Below are 12,646 nucleotides of genomic sequence, written 5' to 3'. Positions count from 1 at the left end.
GAAGATAAATACCATGGGATATACAAGCACGTAGACATGAATAGACCATATAAGAAAATTAAACAACTAAGAGATAAAAGTTTGGATAGATTATACCAATAGAGTTGATATACAACAAAACTTGGTACACAAAAAAATATTAGTACACAGCAAAATATGTAACAGAATAAATAAGAATAGAACCAAAGTTTATTCAAAGGAAGATGGATCAAGGATCCCCAATTCTGTATGGATTTTGTGAAAAGGTTCCATGAATAATAATTTAGTAAAAATATCAGCAAATTGATTTTTGGTGTCCACGTATTCAAAAATTACATCATATTTTTCAACATGATCCTTAAGAAAATGGTGCATAATCTCAAATGTTTATTTTGTTCGAATATAAAACTTGATTCTTAGTGAGAGTAATCGAACTAGTATTATCGTACTTAATTGGAACACAATCAAATTTTAAATCATACTAGTAGTTCTTATTTTAGGCAAAAGACATGTACGCAACCGTTATCATCTATTACATATTCAAACTTGATGGTAAAAAGAGAAACACTTTATTACTTACTAAAATAAAAAACTTTGCTATAAAAAGAGCAACACTTTATTGCTTGTTGCTATATCAAGAAATCAAACCATTTTCAAATATGTCACGAATTCCACTAATCTAATTTGCATCATCTACTAAGCTACTATACTTGGTCACTAAGAAAATATGTTTGGTCCCAAGTAAATCTAAATAGTATTGCTCACACTATGTTATTTTGGTTTTGTCATTAAGAGATTACTCAGCATATACAAATCATTTCACATACATAACTTAGCCTATAAAATCAAGTGAATAAAATAGACTCCTAGACCCTCCTCAAATTTGTATTCTTCTCAAAATAAAGGAGAAAGCATAACAGATAAAGTCTAACAACACAATTCAGTGTCAGCTTGACTATAAAGCAATCTTCTTTATCATGGTGATAGAATATGGCAATCTCAACGTATCACAATTTCACAAATAAATTAGGCAATGATCTTTTCAGGATATTAGACTAAGGTCTCGATTGTTTTAATCTTTTAAAAAAGTTATTTTTAGTGTTAAATATTTATAAAAAACAAACAATTTACAATTTTTTTAAATTCAAATAAAATATTTATTTAAATAATTTTTTTAGAAAATTTAATTTTAACTATTTCATCATTTTTTTGTTATCAAATAAGAATATTTTATTTTATTTTATTTATAAATTACATTTATTTAATCATTTTTGTTATTAAATATAAATTACTTTTATTTATTTTTTTCATTTTTTTTTATAAACAATCAATTAAAATTATTTTTACATCTTCCTATAAAACATATTTTAAAAAACACACAAAAAGTTAATTTTTTTTATTAAATATAAAAATATTGATTTTTTTTTTCTTATAAATAGTTGCGGAGGAAAAAAATGTAATTGAAAAAAAAAACTAATTTTTAAAATGAAATGATCAAAAAGTGCAAAATGCATTTACGCGCATAATTTATTAGTATAACCTATTATAATTTTGAGTGTTTCTTGCATTAGCAACATTTCACAATGGAGAAGTGGAAAACTGATACACATCAATATCAAATTCTAAGACAAATCAACAAACACATTTCATCAATCATTGTCTCTCAGTTTGACCAAAACCAAAACCAAAATCATTGTTTCACCAAGGCTACAAAAAAAGAAGGCCAAAACCCTTCTAGTTTTGATATGGTGAAAATTCATCAATACAAATAAACAAACAGAAATTCCATAGCAAGAAACACTATATTCATAAACTGTACAATGTAGTCTCATGTAGACGTGTGGTAAATTAGTAACAGAAGTTTAACTTCCCTACTCTATAAACAATAAGTTCTGCAGCCACTAGCTTTGTCATGACAAAGAAGCACACAAATATCAATTCAACTTTGATTTGAGTCTTGTTGATTTTGCACTATAGATTGATTGTGGTTGGATTCACCCGATCGTGGCGTGTTTGAAGGCCGAGGTTGTTGTACCGCTTGTGTCATCGGTAGAGGGCCATGTTGTTGCTCTGATGAAGCCTGCCGTCTCCTTCTCCATCTAAAAAGCTCAACAAGGAAAGAGCTTACACTCATTACCACACCAAAACCAGCAAATGTTGCAAGAAGGATTGATAGAACTGCTTGCACATGAACCTGTAAATGACAGATTACAAGTGAAAAGTACAGGTAAGTTTCGATAGTGATTCTTCGTAATGAATCAGGATTCAAGATGAGTATTATCAATCATTTCCTAAAGTGAAAATTACGGGTAATAAGAATATGATTCGCATGGAAATCGGTTACCAAGGAGTAAAATATATGCGCGAAGAGAACCACAAGAGCAAACTGGAAAGATGCATAAATCCATATGAACCTGCTTTTCACTGGACACAAATTTAAACAAAATGTCGGGTTAGCATTTATGAGTGAAGTTCAACCTAGCAGTATTATCAATGTTTTGCAAACCTACCCATGGTAGATGATGTCATGGAGGAGAGCAGGCCTAGTACACAGGAAAATGGAAGAGATATGGCAATTGCACCGGTTCCCATTTTTGTAACCTGCAAAGAGGAGAAAATTAGAAGTTATTTTGGTTGCAAATTTGACAGTTCACTGAAGAGGATTGTTAGTCTTACCAACAGTTGCTCAAGAAAACAAAAATATGCCAACATGCTAACAATGACAAGCACCGGAACTTCCTGCCAAATCCTATAAAATTGAGCAGACAAATAAAATGGTTCATGATTCTTGAAGATTGAACTATATTCATGAAGCTCCAAATTGAAGTTTATAGAAATAAAAAAAGATCTTTATCGGATCTAGATTGTGTGCGGTCACAACCTTGTGACCGCATGCATGCATGGAGTCAACCATATCTTGACCGTCTGATCTTGATCGGATGGTCCAGATGTGACTAACTGCGTGCACTCATAGAGCACACAATCCAAATCGATCTTTATCGTGTTAAAGTTGACATGCTTGTACCCGTTTACATCTTCGAGCTGAGATCTACTTGCTCCAGTAATTCGATTTCGAACACTTTGAATCCGTAATAGAGTGACAGGAAGGTTTCTAACATCCTCTTTGCAGACATCACAAGTTCTATTACCCTTTATACTAAACCATTTAATAGCACATTCTTGGTGAGCCAAAGCAAGTTCACCTTTGCAGCTACATTCCAACTTGAATGTCTCGCCTCCTTCGCATAATTCAATCAGACAAATTCTACACACTGCCTCTTCTTCAGCTATATCTTCGCCATCATCAGCGTCTTCGATTTCTGAACCAAGAAAGCATTTTGAATATAAATTTCTTCCTTTTTTCATGAATCCAGATGCAACTGTTAATAATAAGATATATAATATACCAGTATCCTTTGTCGGAGACGTGCTCAACAATTCATTTCCTTCCTTTACTCGAGGAGTAGAAGAAACGACGCGAAAAAACGAATCCATCCTCCTTAGGCTTTTGTCCTTCTTGTTGTTAGCCGGCATTGAAAGAGAGCGTGCTATCTTAAGTCGAGTTTCTCTTTTCTGCAAAATAAACTAACAACAATAAAATGACGGTAACATAATTTTTATAAGAGAAGTTGAAAGCATTGCTTAAAATCTTACACTCAGAGGACCACCAACACTTCCATTTCCACCATGAGTGGATTCTGTATTTGAATGTCCAATCTCTTCTAATGGCAACGATGAAGTTCTTTTCATCCTAGGCGTAAATATTTTACTAAGTGACAATGATCTTGAGATCAAAGGCTTTTCTCGAGGGCCTGAAGAGGAAACCTCCAGAGTTGATGCGTTCGCCTTTTCAATATCTGTCAGTGTCCTATTCCTGAAGCTCAATTTTGGTAGGATGTTTCTTAACGATGATTTACCTTTTGATGTTGCAGATCCAGGAGAATTATTTGTTGGAGCATCGACCGACCGAGAAGTCATCAGAAAATTCACTCTCTTGGGAGTCGGAGTTGGAGTAGGACTCGGCGTCATTGGCATCTTGATAGCAACATAATCTTGTGAACACTCTTCTGGTGTTCTTGACGGTATTTCCAAGAGAAGATTCTGTTTCCTCCGGGGAGGAACATGCGTGATTTCTTCAGTTATCCCCGTGGAATCATCGTTATCCTATAAATACAAAATGAAATAGACACATAAATGATGCAGACCCTAAAACATAACTGAGCCACATTACAAAACCAATGTAGAGTCACACACACACACACTCCTTTTCCTAGTGCTAGCTTGAAATCAACCAAACTATAATACAACTTTTTTGAATAAGCAGCTTAATCAATCACTTATAACATAAGAGCTTATGATATAACTTTTTATGTATAAGTTATAAGTTATCATAGAATAAAAAATACTGTCAAAAAATACCAAACCAGTGACGTTTGATATCAGTTAGAGATCATTTATTTCTAGCTGATATCTATAAGGAAACTAAGTTGAACAGGTTTCAACAGCATAATTCAAAGTAGAGGAAAACGAAAAATAGATCAAGCTCCAACTTTTTCTTAAAAAAAAAATACAAAAAATATATACTTTTAAAATAAGAACCATCAACTAAAAAAAAAGAAGCAAAGTTGAGTTCAAATTAGAGATAAGTGGTTGAAACAAAAAAACAAGCACCTTGTAAGCAACAGGAAGAGAAGCTGTTGTTCTGCAAGAGGAAGCATCATGATCCTCATGATCAGTGACAGGTTTATGATTTTCTTCAGAAATCATTTTAGTATTAGAAAAGAAAGAAAATAGAGAGAAAAGAAAACCCAGAAGAAGTTGGAATATTAAAAAAGAGAGAGAATATAAATAAAATTGAAAAACCAATGATGCCCATGCCACTTAGTTAGAGAGAAGGAGGAAAAATGAGTATAAATGAATGAATGTGATTTATGACAGTAACCAAGTTTTGTTTTGCATTAATTACACAAACACAATTTGAAGTACTGGTTTGGTGTTGTGTGGGGTAACCAGCGGCCACTTTCTTTTGAGTATCCAGTGCGCGCGGACTTTGTACCTAGGCACTTTACACTAATGTTCGGATAATGTTTTATGATTTTAAATTTACTATCATAATCATCTTATCTTATAGTAGCATGAGTATTATATAAAAGTTACTTAATAAGTTATTAAATACTCCCTCCGATCTCATATGTAAGCAAAAAAAATAAAATTGGAGTCTCAAATATAAGCAAAAATTAATTACAATGGTTACAATTAAATATACCATTCCAATTTTACCCTCAAATTTAGTTTTTCAATATTCATGTTTATTCCTATAATAACTCCACTTTTTACACTTCCAAAAGAGCATTTATTCTGAAACGTTGCATTTGTTATCATTGGCTTTTGAAAAGTCATATCCTATTATAAATTGTGCAGTATCATCTTGTACAAAACTCCATGAGTCTTGTTCTTCCTTTTTTTTTTTATACTCTAAAAATGGCAAACCCACATCATTTAGCTAATGCATGACAAAATATGGCTCTGTAATGAATAGAAAACAAATGATGACACTCCATTTATGTTAATTTATGCATGTCTCATGTTTGTTGCTAATGCATGACTCATGCATGTTTTATATTTATAAACAAAATATGGCAATGTAGTAATGAATAGAAAACAAAAAGTAATGATATGATATGAAAAAAAGATGACACAGTAATGATATGAACAAACAAAAATATAATGATATGATAGAAAATCTTACTAGCTGCAATACTTTCAGTTTCTCCATCACTTTCATATTGATTAAATTCAGTCTCCTCTCCATCTTCTTCATTTGGAATAAATTCACTCTCTGCAATTTTATAAAACAGTATTAAAAGTGAAAAAAATTAATTAAGTTGTTCAAAAATTATCTAACATAAAAGTATTAGAGCATATTACCTTCTTCCATGACATGAACTTCATTTGAATATAAAGCATCAACATCAATGTCCTCATTAATATTAAAAATACCATGTTCAAAATCATTTTCACAATTGAACATATTAGCTTCTTCCATGTATTCTTCATTTGATGAACTACCATGTAGGTCCTTAAAAGACAAGTTAAAATTACTTGAAGAAGGATCATTTAGATTAATGGATGGTGCTATGTTGCATTCCATCATTTCATGATCAATATATGGAGTGTTTAGATCAATATTAAGAGGCATTTTTATGAGAACCAAAAGATAATGATACAGGAAATGTAAAATTTTGGCTATGAAAATGAGAACCAAAAGCTTTAGTATTTATAGAACTCACTATGAAAATGTTAAATTTCTACAGGGCGGGACCATGGAAATTTAGGCGGGTGGAGAATACAGTAAATGGACTAAGAAGTGTTGTTTTTAGGCGGGACAAATTTCTACAGGAAATTTTAGTAAGAGTAAGTGGAATATATAACCACTAAATGACTAACCATTAAATGGTATTAATAAAAATTGACTAACCATTAAATGGTTATAATAAAAATATTAATTTATTTCTAAATTAATAAATAAGGGTAAATATGGAAAAAATGTATATTTTCCATTACTTAAATGAATATATAGCCACTTTCTTAAAGGGTGAGCTTTTTTTTTTTTTTCTTACATATGAGACCGGAGGGAGTAAATTTTTACTCAAAATTAGAATTAGTTTAATGATTTTTTACATTCATTTAATTATTTCATAAAAACATATTTCTTCTATTAACTTTTTAAGAAGTCATAATTTTTCTTCTTCTAACTATTTTAACCCACCTTTTTCTTCATCATTAATTTCCTTTACTTTATGAAATCCACATTTTTTTTTCTTTTCTTATTAATTTTCTTTAATTTTTCTTAACAAAATATTTTTATCAATTTTTTTTAACAAAATAAAATTCATGTCTTTACAAAATTGTTTTGGGCCGACTCAGTGACTTAATAAGGCCGTCTAATTGAGTGTTCCAACTAAGGACTCCTGTTGATGGAATACAGATAGGTAAACTCTCGTCAGTAGGTCGTATTAGAAGTAATTCATATTTATTAGTTGTACTATTTTCTTAGCCCCTAAGTTTGTTAGAGGGTATTTTAGTATTTTATCATATTCTAGTAACCCTAGTTTTAGCTTATAAATAGGGTGACAATCATTGTAACTTTTATCATGTTTTGTAGCCGTCATTCTCTTAATAGAATATTTCCGTTCATCATTTGTTCTACCTTTGCACCAACAATTGGTATATAGAGCTCCGGTTCGGATTAATTGGGAAACACGGGAAACACGAGTGAACGTGAGGTCTTGTGTGTTTGATTTTGATTCTTAGATTCGTGTTGAATCTTGAACAAAATCTGATCAGAATTTTAATTCTGTGGGTTGGGAAACACTGTGAGAAATCTGAGTGTACTGTGCAAGGTAGAAAGATGAACGGAAACGGCAATATGAACACCAAACTTCCAGTATTTGACGGTAAAAACTGGAATCGTTGGATGATCCAAATGCGTGTACTGTTCGGTGCTCAAGATGTTCTAGATTTTGTCACTGATGGTTATGTTCCGGTAGCAGCAGATGCGACGGATGAATAGAAAAGCGCGCAGAAGGAAGTGAGGAAGAAGGATCAGAAAGCATTGTTCTTCATTCATCAATGTGTTGATGTAAATGTGTTTGAGAAGATTGCAGATTCAACGACAGCAAAGGCTGCGTGGGACACACTGGTTAGATGTTATGGTGGTGACGCATCAGTGAAGAAGGTGAAGCTTCAGTCCTTGAGAAAGCAATATGAGAATCTCAACATGAAGAATAATGAGAAAGTTTCTGAATAAATCTCCAGAGTGATTCTGATCACTAATGAGATGAAAGCGTGTGGAGAAACTCTTTCTGAAGAAACAATCATGGAGAAGGTATTGAGATCCCTTACCTTTCAATTTGATTACATTGTGGTAGCAATAGAACATTCCAAAGATCTGAGCACCATGAGAATTGAAGAGCTGCAGAGCAGTCTAGAAGCGCAAGAGTTGCGTTTGACTGAGAGAACTTCTGAAAGGGAAGTAGAGCAGCAGGCTCTGAAAGCAACTTCTGATAGGAGGTATCAGAAGCAGTCAGAAGCCAGGAGAAAATCTGATAGTGGTCAGAAGTCAGAAAGCTCAACCTCTAATAGACAAAAGAATGCTCAGAAGGGAAAAGAGAAGTATGACAAGAAGAAGATCCAATGTTACTGTTGTAAGAAGTTTGGTCACTTTGCTAGAGACTGTTGGTCAAACAAGGAGAGAAAATCAGAAGAAGCAAATATAGCCAGAAGTTCTGATGACGAATCTGTGCTATTGATGGCCTCTGAATCTGATGATATGGATCTGATAGACTGGTGGTATATGGACACTGGCTGTTCAAATCATCTTACTGGAAACAAGAAATGGCTGGTTGACTTTGACTCTGAAAAGAAGACAAAGATCAGATGTGCTGATGACAAATATCTTAATGCAGAAGGTATGGGAAATGTCAGAGTGATTCTGAACAATGGGAAAACAGCATTGATTCAGAACGTGTGGTATGTACCTGGCATCAGAAGCAATCTGATGAGTGTGAGACAATTAATTGAGAAAGGTTTTTCAGTTACCATGAAGGACAATCTTCTAAAGCTGTATGGCTGCAATCAGAAGTTGATTATGGAGTCAGAACAGGGAAGGAATAGAACATTCAAGGTGAATGTCAGAACTGCAGACTCAGAATGTCTTAGTGCAACAAGTGCTGAGAAGGAGAGTGAGTTGTGGCACAGAAGATTTGGTCATTTGAATTTCAGAAGCTTAAAACATCTGAATTCAAAGAAGTTGGTACATGGAATTCCTGCAATTAAGAAGCCTGAAAAGTCATGCAAAGTTTGCATGGAAGGAAAACAACCACGATTGCCATTTGCGTCAGAAACTGCTCCAAGAGCAAAACATGCCTTAGAAGTTGTACATTCTGATGTGTGTGGTCCATTTCCAATAGCATCGATTGGAGGGAATAAATACTTTGTGTTATTTGTTGATGAATTCACAAGAATGACATGGGTATCCCTTATCAAGTTTAAACACGAGGTGTTTGATGAATTCAAGAAGTTCAGAATGAAGGCTGAGAATCAGAGTGGTCAGAAGTTGAAGATTCTTAGAACTGACGGTGGAGGTGAGTATAACTCCAAAGAGTTCCAGAAGTTCTATGAGGAGAATGGAATTGAGCATGAGGTTACTGCTCCTTATACCCCTCAACACAATGGTCTTGCTGAAAGAAGAAACCGCACTTTGCTTGATATGGTGAGAAGCATGCTAAAGGAGAAGAAACTTCCTCAGAAGCTCCGGGGAGAAGCTGTTGCCACTGCAACGTATGTACTCAACCGATGTCCTACGAAGAAGTTGAAGGAAATAGTTCCAATATAGAAGTGGACTGGAGATAAGCAAAGTGTTAGTCATCTGAAGGTGTTTGGTTCTGTTTGCTATAAACATGTTCCAGAAGCCAGAAGACAGAAGCTGGATGATAGAAGCAAAGTGATGATTCTGATAGGGTACCACAGTACAGGTGCATACAAGCTCTATTGTCCAAAAACCAACAAAATTGAATTCAGCAGAGATGTGATTGTGAAGGAATCAGAATTTTGGAATTGGGATAAGTCTCAATCTGATTCTGATGTTAGAACTTCTGAAGAAAGGTCAGAGTTAAGAATTTCTGAAGTTGGAGTAAACTCTGACGTTGATTCTGATTCTGATTGTGATTCTGACTCTGGAGAAGACTCAGAAGATGAAGGTGACTCTGATGACCCAGACTCTGATGGTAATCCAGATTCTGGTGGCAATTCAGACTCTGGAAATATGCCAGCCCCTGAAGATGGTCAAAGCTCTGGAGGAAGTCAACCATCTGAAGCTAGAAACTCTGAAGCTCAAGACTCTAAACAAGTTCAGAGACCACAAAAAATCAGAAACATCCCCAGAAGATATGCAGAATTTGACATGCTGCAAGACACTGAAGTAGACTCTGAAGGAGAAGTTATTTAGTGTGCCATGTTAGTAGACTCTGAACCCATAAGTACAGAAGAGGCTCTTAAGCAGAAGCCCTGGATGAAAGCCATGAAAGAAGAACTTGATGCTATAGAGAGAAACAAGACTTGGAAGCTGACAGAACTTCCAAAAGACAAGAAAGCCATCAGCGTCAGATGGGTTTTCAAGCAGAAGTTAAAGCCAGATGGTTCAATTGGCAAACATAAAGCAAGGTTGGTAGCCATAGGATTTCTACAGAAACCTGAGCTGGATTACTCTGAAGTGTTTTCACCTGTAGCAAGACATGAAACAATCAGAGTGGTGATTGCAATAGCTGCTAACAGGAATTGGCCTCTGATGCATTTAGATGTAAAATCTGCATTTCTGAATGGTCCATTAGAAGAAGAAGTTTACGTGTCACAACCTCCTGGATTTGTGAAAAAGAATCAGGAAGGGATGGTGTACAGATTATACAAAGCTCTATATGGATTGAAACAAGCGCCCAGAGCTTGGAATCAGAAGATTGATTCATTTTTCAAGAAGCAAGGTTTTCAGAAATGTGAGATGGAGTACGATGTCTATGTTCAGCATACTTCTGAAGGAAATATGACTCTGGTATGTTTATATGTTGATGATATACTGCTGACTGGAAGTTCTGAACAGGAGATAGCCAAGTTCAAGAAAGTTCTGATGAATGAATTCGAAATGACTGATCTAGGCAAAATGACATACTTTTTAGGGATGGAGTTCAGATACTCTGAGAAAGGTATTATTTTGCATCAGCTCAAGTATGAATTAGAACTTCTGAAGAGATTTAATCTGAAGAATTGTAAGATTGCTGTCACACCTTCTGATACAAATCAGAAACTGGATTCTGACTCTGATGGAAAGGATGTGGACGCTACAACCTTCAAACAGTTAGTTGGTTCTCTGAGGTATTTGTGCAATACCAGACCTGATATTTGCTATTCAGTTGGGATGGTTAGTAGGTTCATGAGTAAACCTAAGTGGTCCCATTACCAAGCTGCTGTCAGGATTCTGAGGTATATCAAGGGAACTCTGAAGTATGGAGTATTATTTCCTTCTGGAAGAAAGGATGAGTCAGAACTTCTGAGTTATTCAGATTCTGATTGGTGTGGAGACAGAGTTGACAGAAGAAGTACGTCTGGGTACTTATTCAAATTTCTGGGAGGTCCCGTTTCTTGGTGTTCCAAGAAGCAACCTGTTGTGGCGTTGTCAACTTGTGAAGCTGAATACATTGCAGGTGTTGTTACTGCATGCCAAGCTGTGTGGATTGATCGGTCACCATTTCCATTGAATTCCCACCGTTAATCCGACATATTTTCATCACTTTGGTAAGATTTATGGTTGTTTTTAGTTGCTTCAGAGTCATTTATCATGTTTTGTTGGTTTGGTATCACATTGCATTCGATTACAAGTTTATGTAAAAAAGATCTCGTTTATGCTTTGTTCGGTAGTGTCATTGTTACAGGCCATTGCACAGGTTTAAAAGCAATAATGGTGAAGTTATGGATACCCAGAAAGGCAAAAATATGAAGAAACAGCAGGTCAACACGGGCACCCGTGTGCCACAACACTGCCCGTGTTGTTGATCAGGCAGAGCAAAATGGGAGAAGAAAAACAGAGATCAACACGGGCACCCGTGTGGTGACACAAGACCGTGTTGTTTAAAACAGTTCATTAACACGGGCACCCGTGTGCCACAACACTGCCCGTGTTGTTGGACAGCAGTTCAACACGGGCACCCGTGTGCCACAACACTGCCCGTGTTGTTGAACAGGCAGAAAAACAGAGAGTTAACACGGGAACCCGTGTGTAGGAACACGGCCCGTGTTGATGCCCCTGTAACTTAATCTGAAAATAATCATTTTGGAGAGCACACACGGGCACCCGTGTGTACACACACGGCCCGTGTTGTTGGGCGCGGATTGGAAACCTAAACTTTTGCTTTGTGAACCTATTCTGCTCATTAAGGGTAGTTTGGACCTTTTGCTTGGAGGAGATTCATCTGAAGCTATTAGAAGGCTTGGAAGGAAAAGGAGAAAACACTTTTTTGGCCGTACGAAAGAAAACACTGCACAAGAGAGATAGCTATTCCGGAGGATTCGAAGACGGCGAGATTCAAGGGCTTCGACCATTGAAGATCAAAATCTCCTAGTTCTTTGTAATGTTTAATCTCAATACTATGCTTTCTTTGAATACTATGAGAGGCTAAACCCCCTATGTTAGGGGGGTGGTCCTGATTTGATCGTATGTTATGAATTTGAACAAATGATTTCCTTATTGCTATGTTACTTATTTCAATTCAATTGTGTGATGTTATTATGCTTTTGTATCGGACAAATACAAATTGATCTATGACTATCAATAACAGGATTGTGATTGTTAGGGTTTTCACACAATTAGGTTTATGATTGCATCATCTAGGACTAGTAACTTTTGTAAACCACCGCAAACCTTGATATTATTTATGATTAAAACCAATGATTAATTGAATGGACATTTGAGTAAGAATTGGTAGTTTAATAGTTTCTTCCTTAAGGACTTAAGGAAGAACATTCTGAGGTTAGGTAATTGAATGTTTCATATGTATTAAGGAAATCTTGACTGAATTCATAACTGGTTAAATCAACCACTTCCCCTAGCATATTTTAT

At 35.1% G+C, this 12,646-nt stretch overlaps 1 protein-coding gene across 1 annotated transcript; it reads right to left on the bottom strand.

Moving 5' to 3' along the window:
- Positions 1 to 1,623: 1,623 nt before the first annotated feature.
- On the bottom strand, positions 1,624 to 4,971 carry LOC127105706 (uncharacterized). The gene is made up of 8 exons (XM_051042903.1): positions 4,651 to 4,971; positions 3,634 to 4,143; positions 3,387 to 3,552; positions 3,005 to 3,299; positions 2,656 to 2,728; positions 2,490 to 2,580; positions 2,324 to 2,403; positions 1,624 to 2,173 (listed from the first exon to the last, which is right to left on the bottom strand). Exons 1-8 carry the CDS (start codon positions 4,744 to 4,746, stop codon positions 1,919 to 1,921), a joined length of 1,566 nt encoding a protein of 521 aa, XP_050898860.1. The 5' UTR covers positions 4,747 to 4,971; the 3' UTR covers positions 1,624 to 1,918.
- Positions 4,972 to 12,646: the final 7,675 nt, after the last annotated feature.

Source organism: Lathyrus oleraceus, chromosome 7 (genome assembly GCF_024323335.1).
Source record: "Lathyrus oleraceus cultivar Zhongwan6 chromosome 7, CAAS_Psat_ZW6_1.0, whole genome shotgun sequence".
Taxonomy (NCBI): domain Eukaryota; kingdom Viridiplantae; phylum Streptophyta; class Magnoliopsida; order Fabales; family Fabaceae; genus Lathyrus; species Lathyrus oleraceus.
Note: the sequence above shows the minus strand (reverse complement) of the source record. Positions and strands in the feature narration are given on the sequence as shown.

What these genes read in the sequence shown, in the direction of transcription:
- LOC127105706 (XM_051042903.1), bottom strand. Translation starts at nt 4,746, where the DNA reads ATGATTTCTGAAGAAAATCATAAACCTGTCACTGATCATGAGGATCAT. An exon ending in CTCTTCCTGTTGCTTACAAG is followed by an intron (nt 4,144 to 4,650) that starts GTGCTTGTTTTT and finishes TTGTATTTATAG; the next exon opens with GATAACGATGATTCCACGGG. An exon ending in GTGTTGGTGGTCCTCTGAGT is followed by an intron (nt 3,553 to 3,633) that starts GTAAGATTTTAA and finishes TTTATTTTGCAG; the next exon opens with AAAAGAGAAACTCGACTTAA.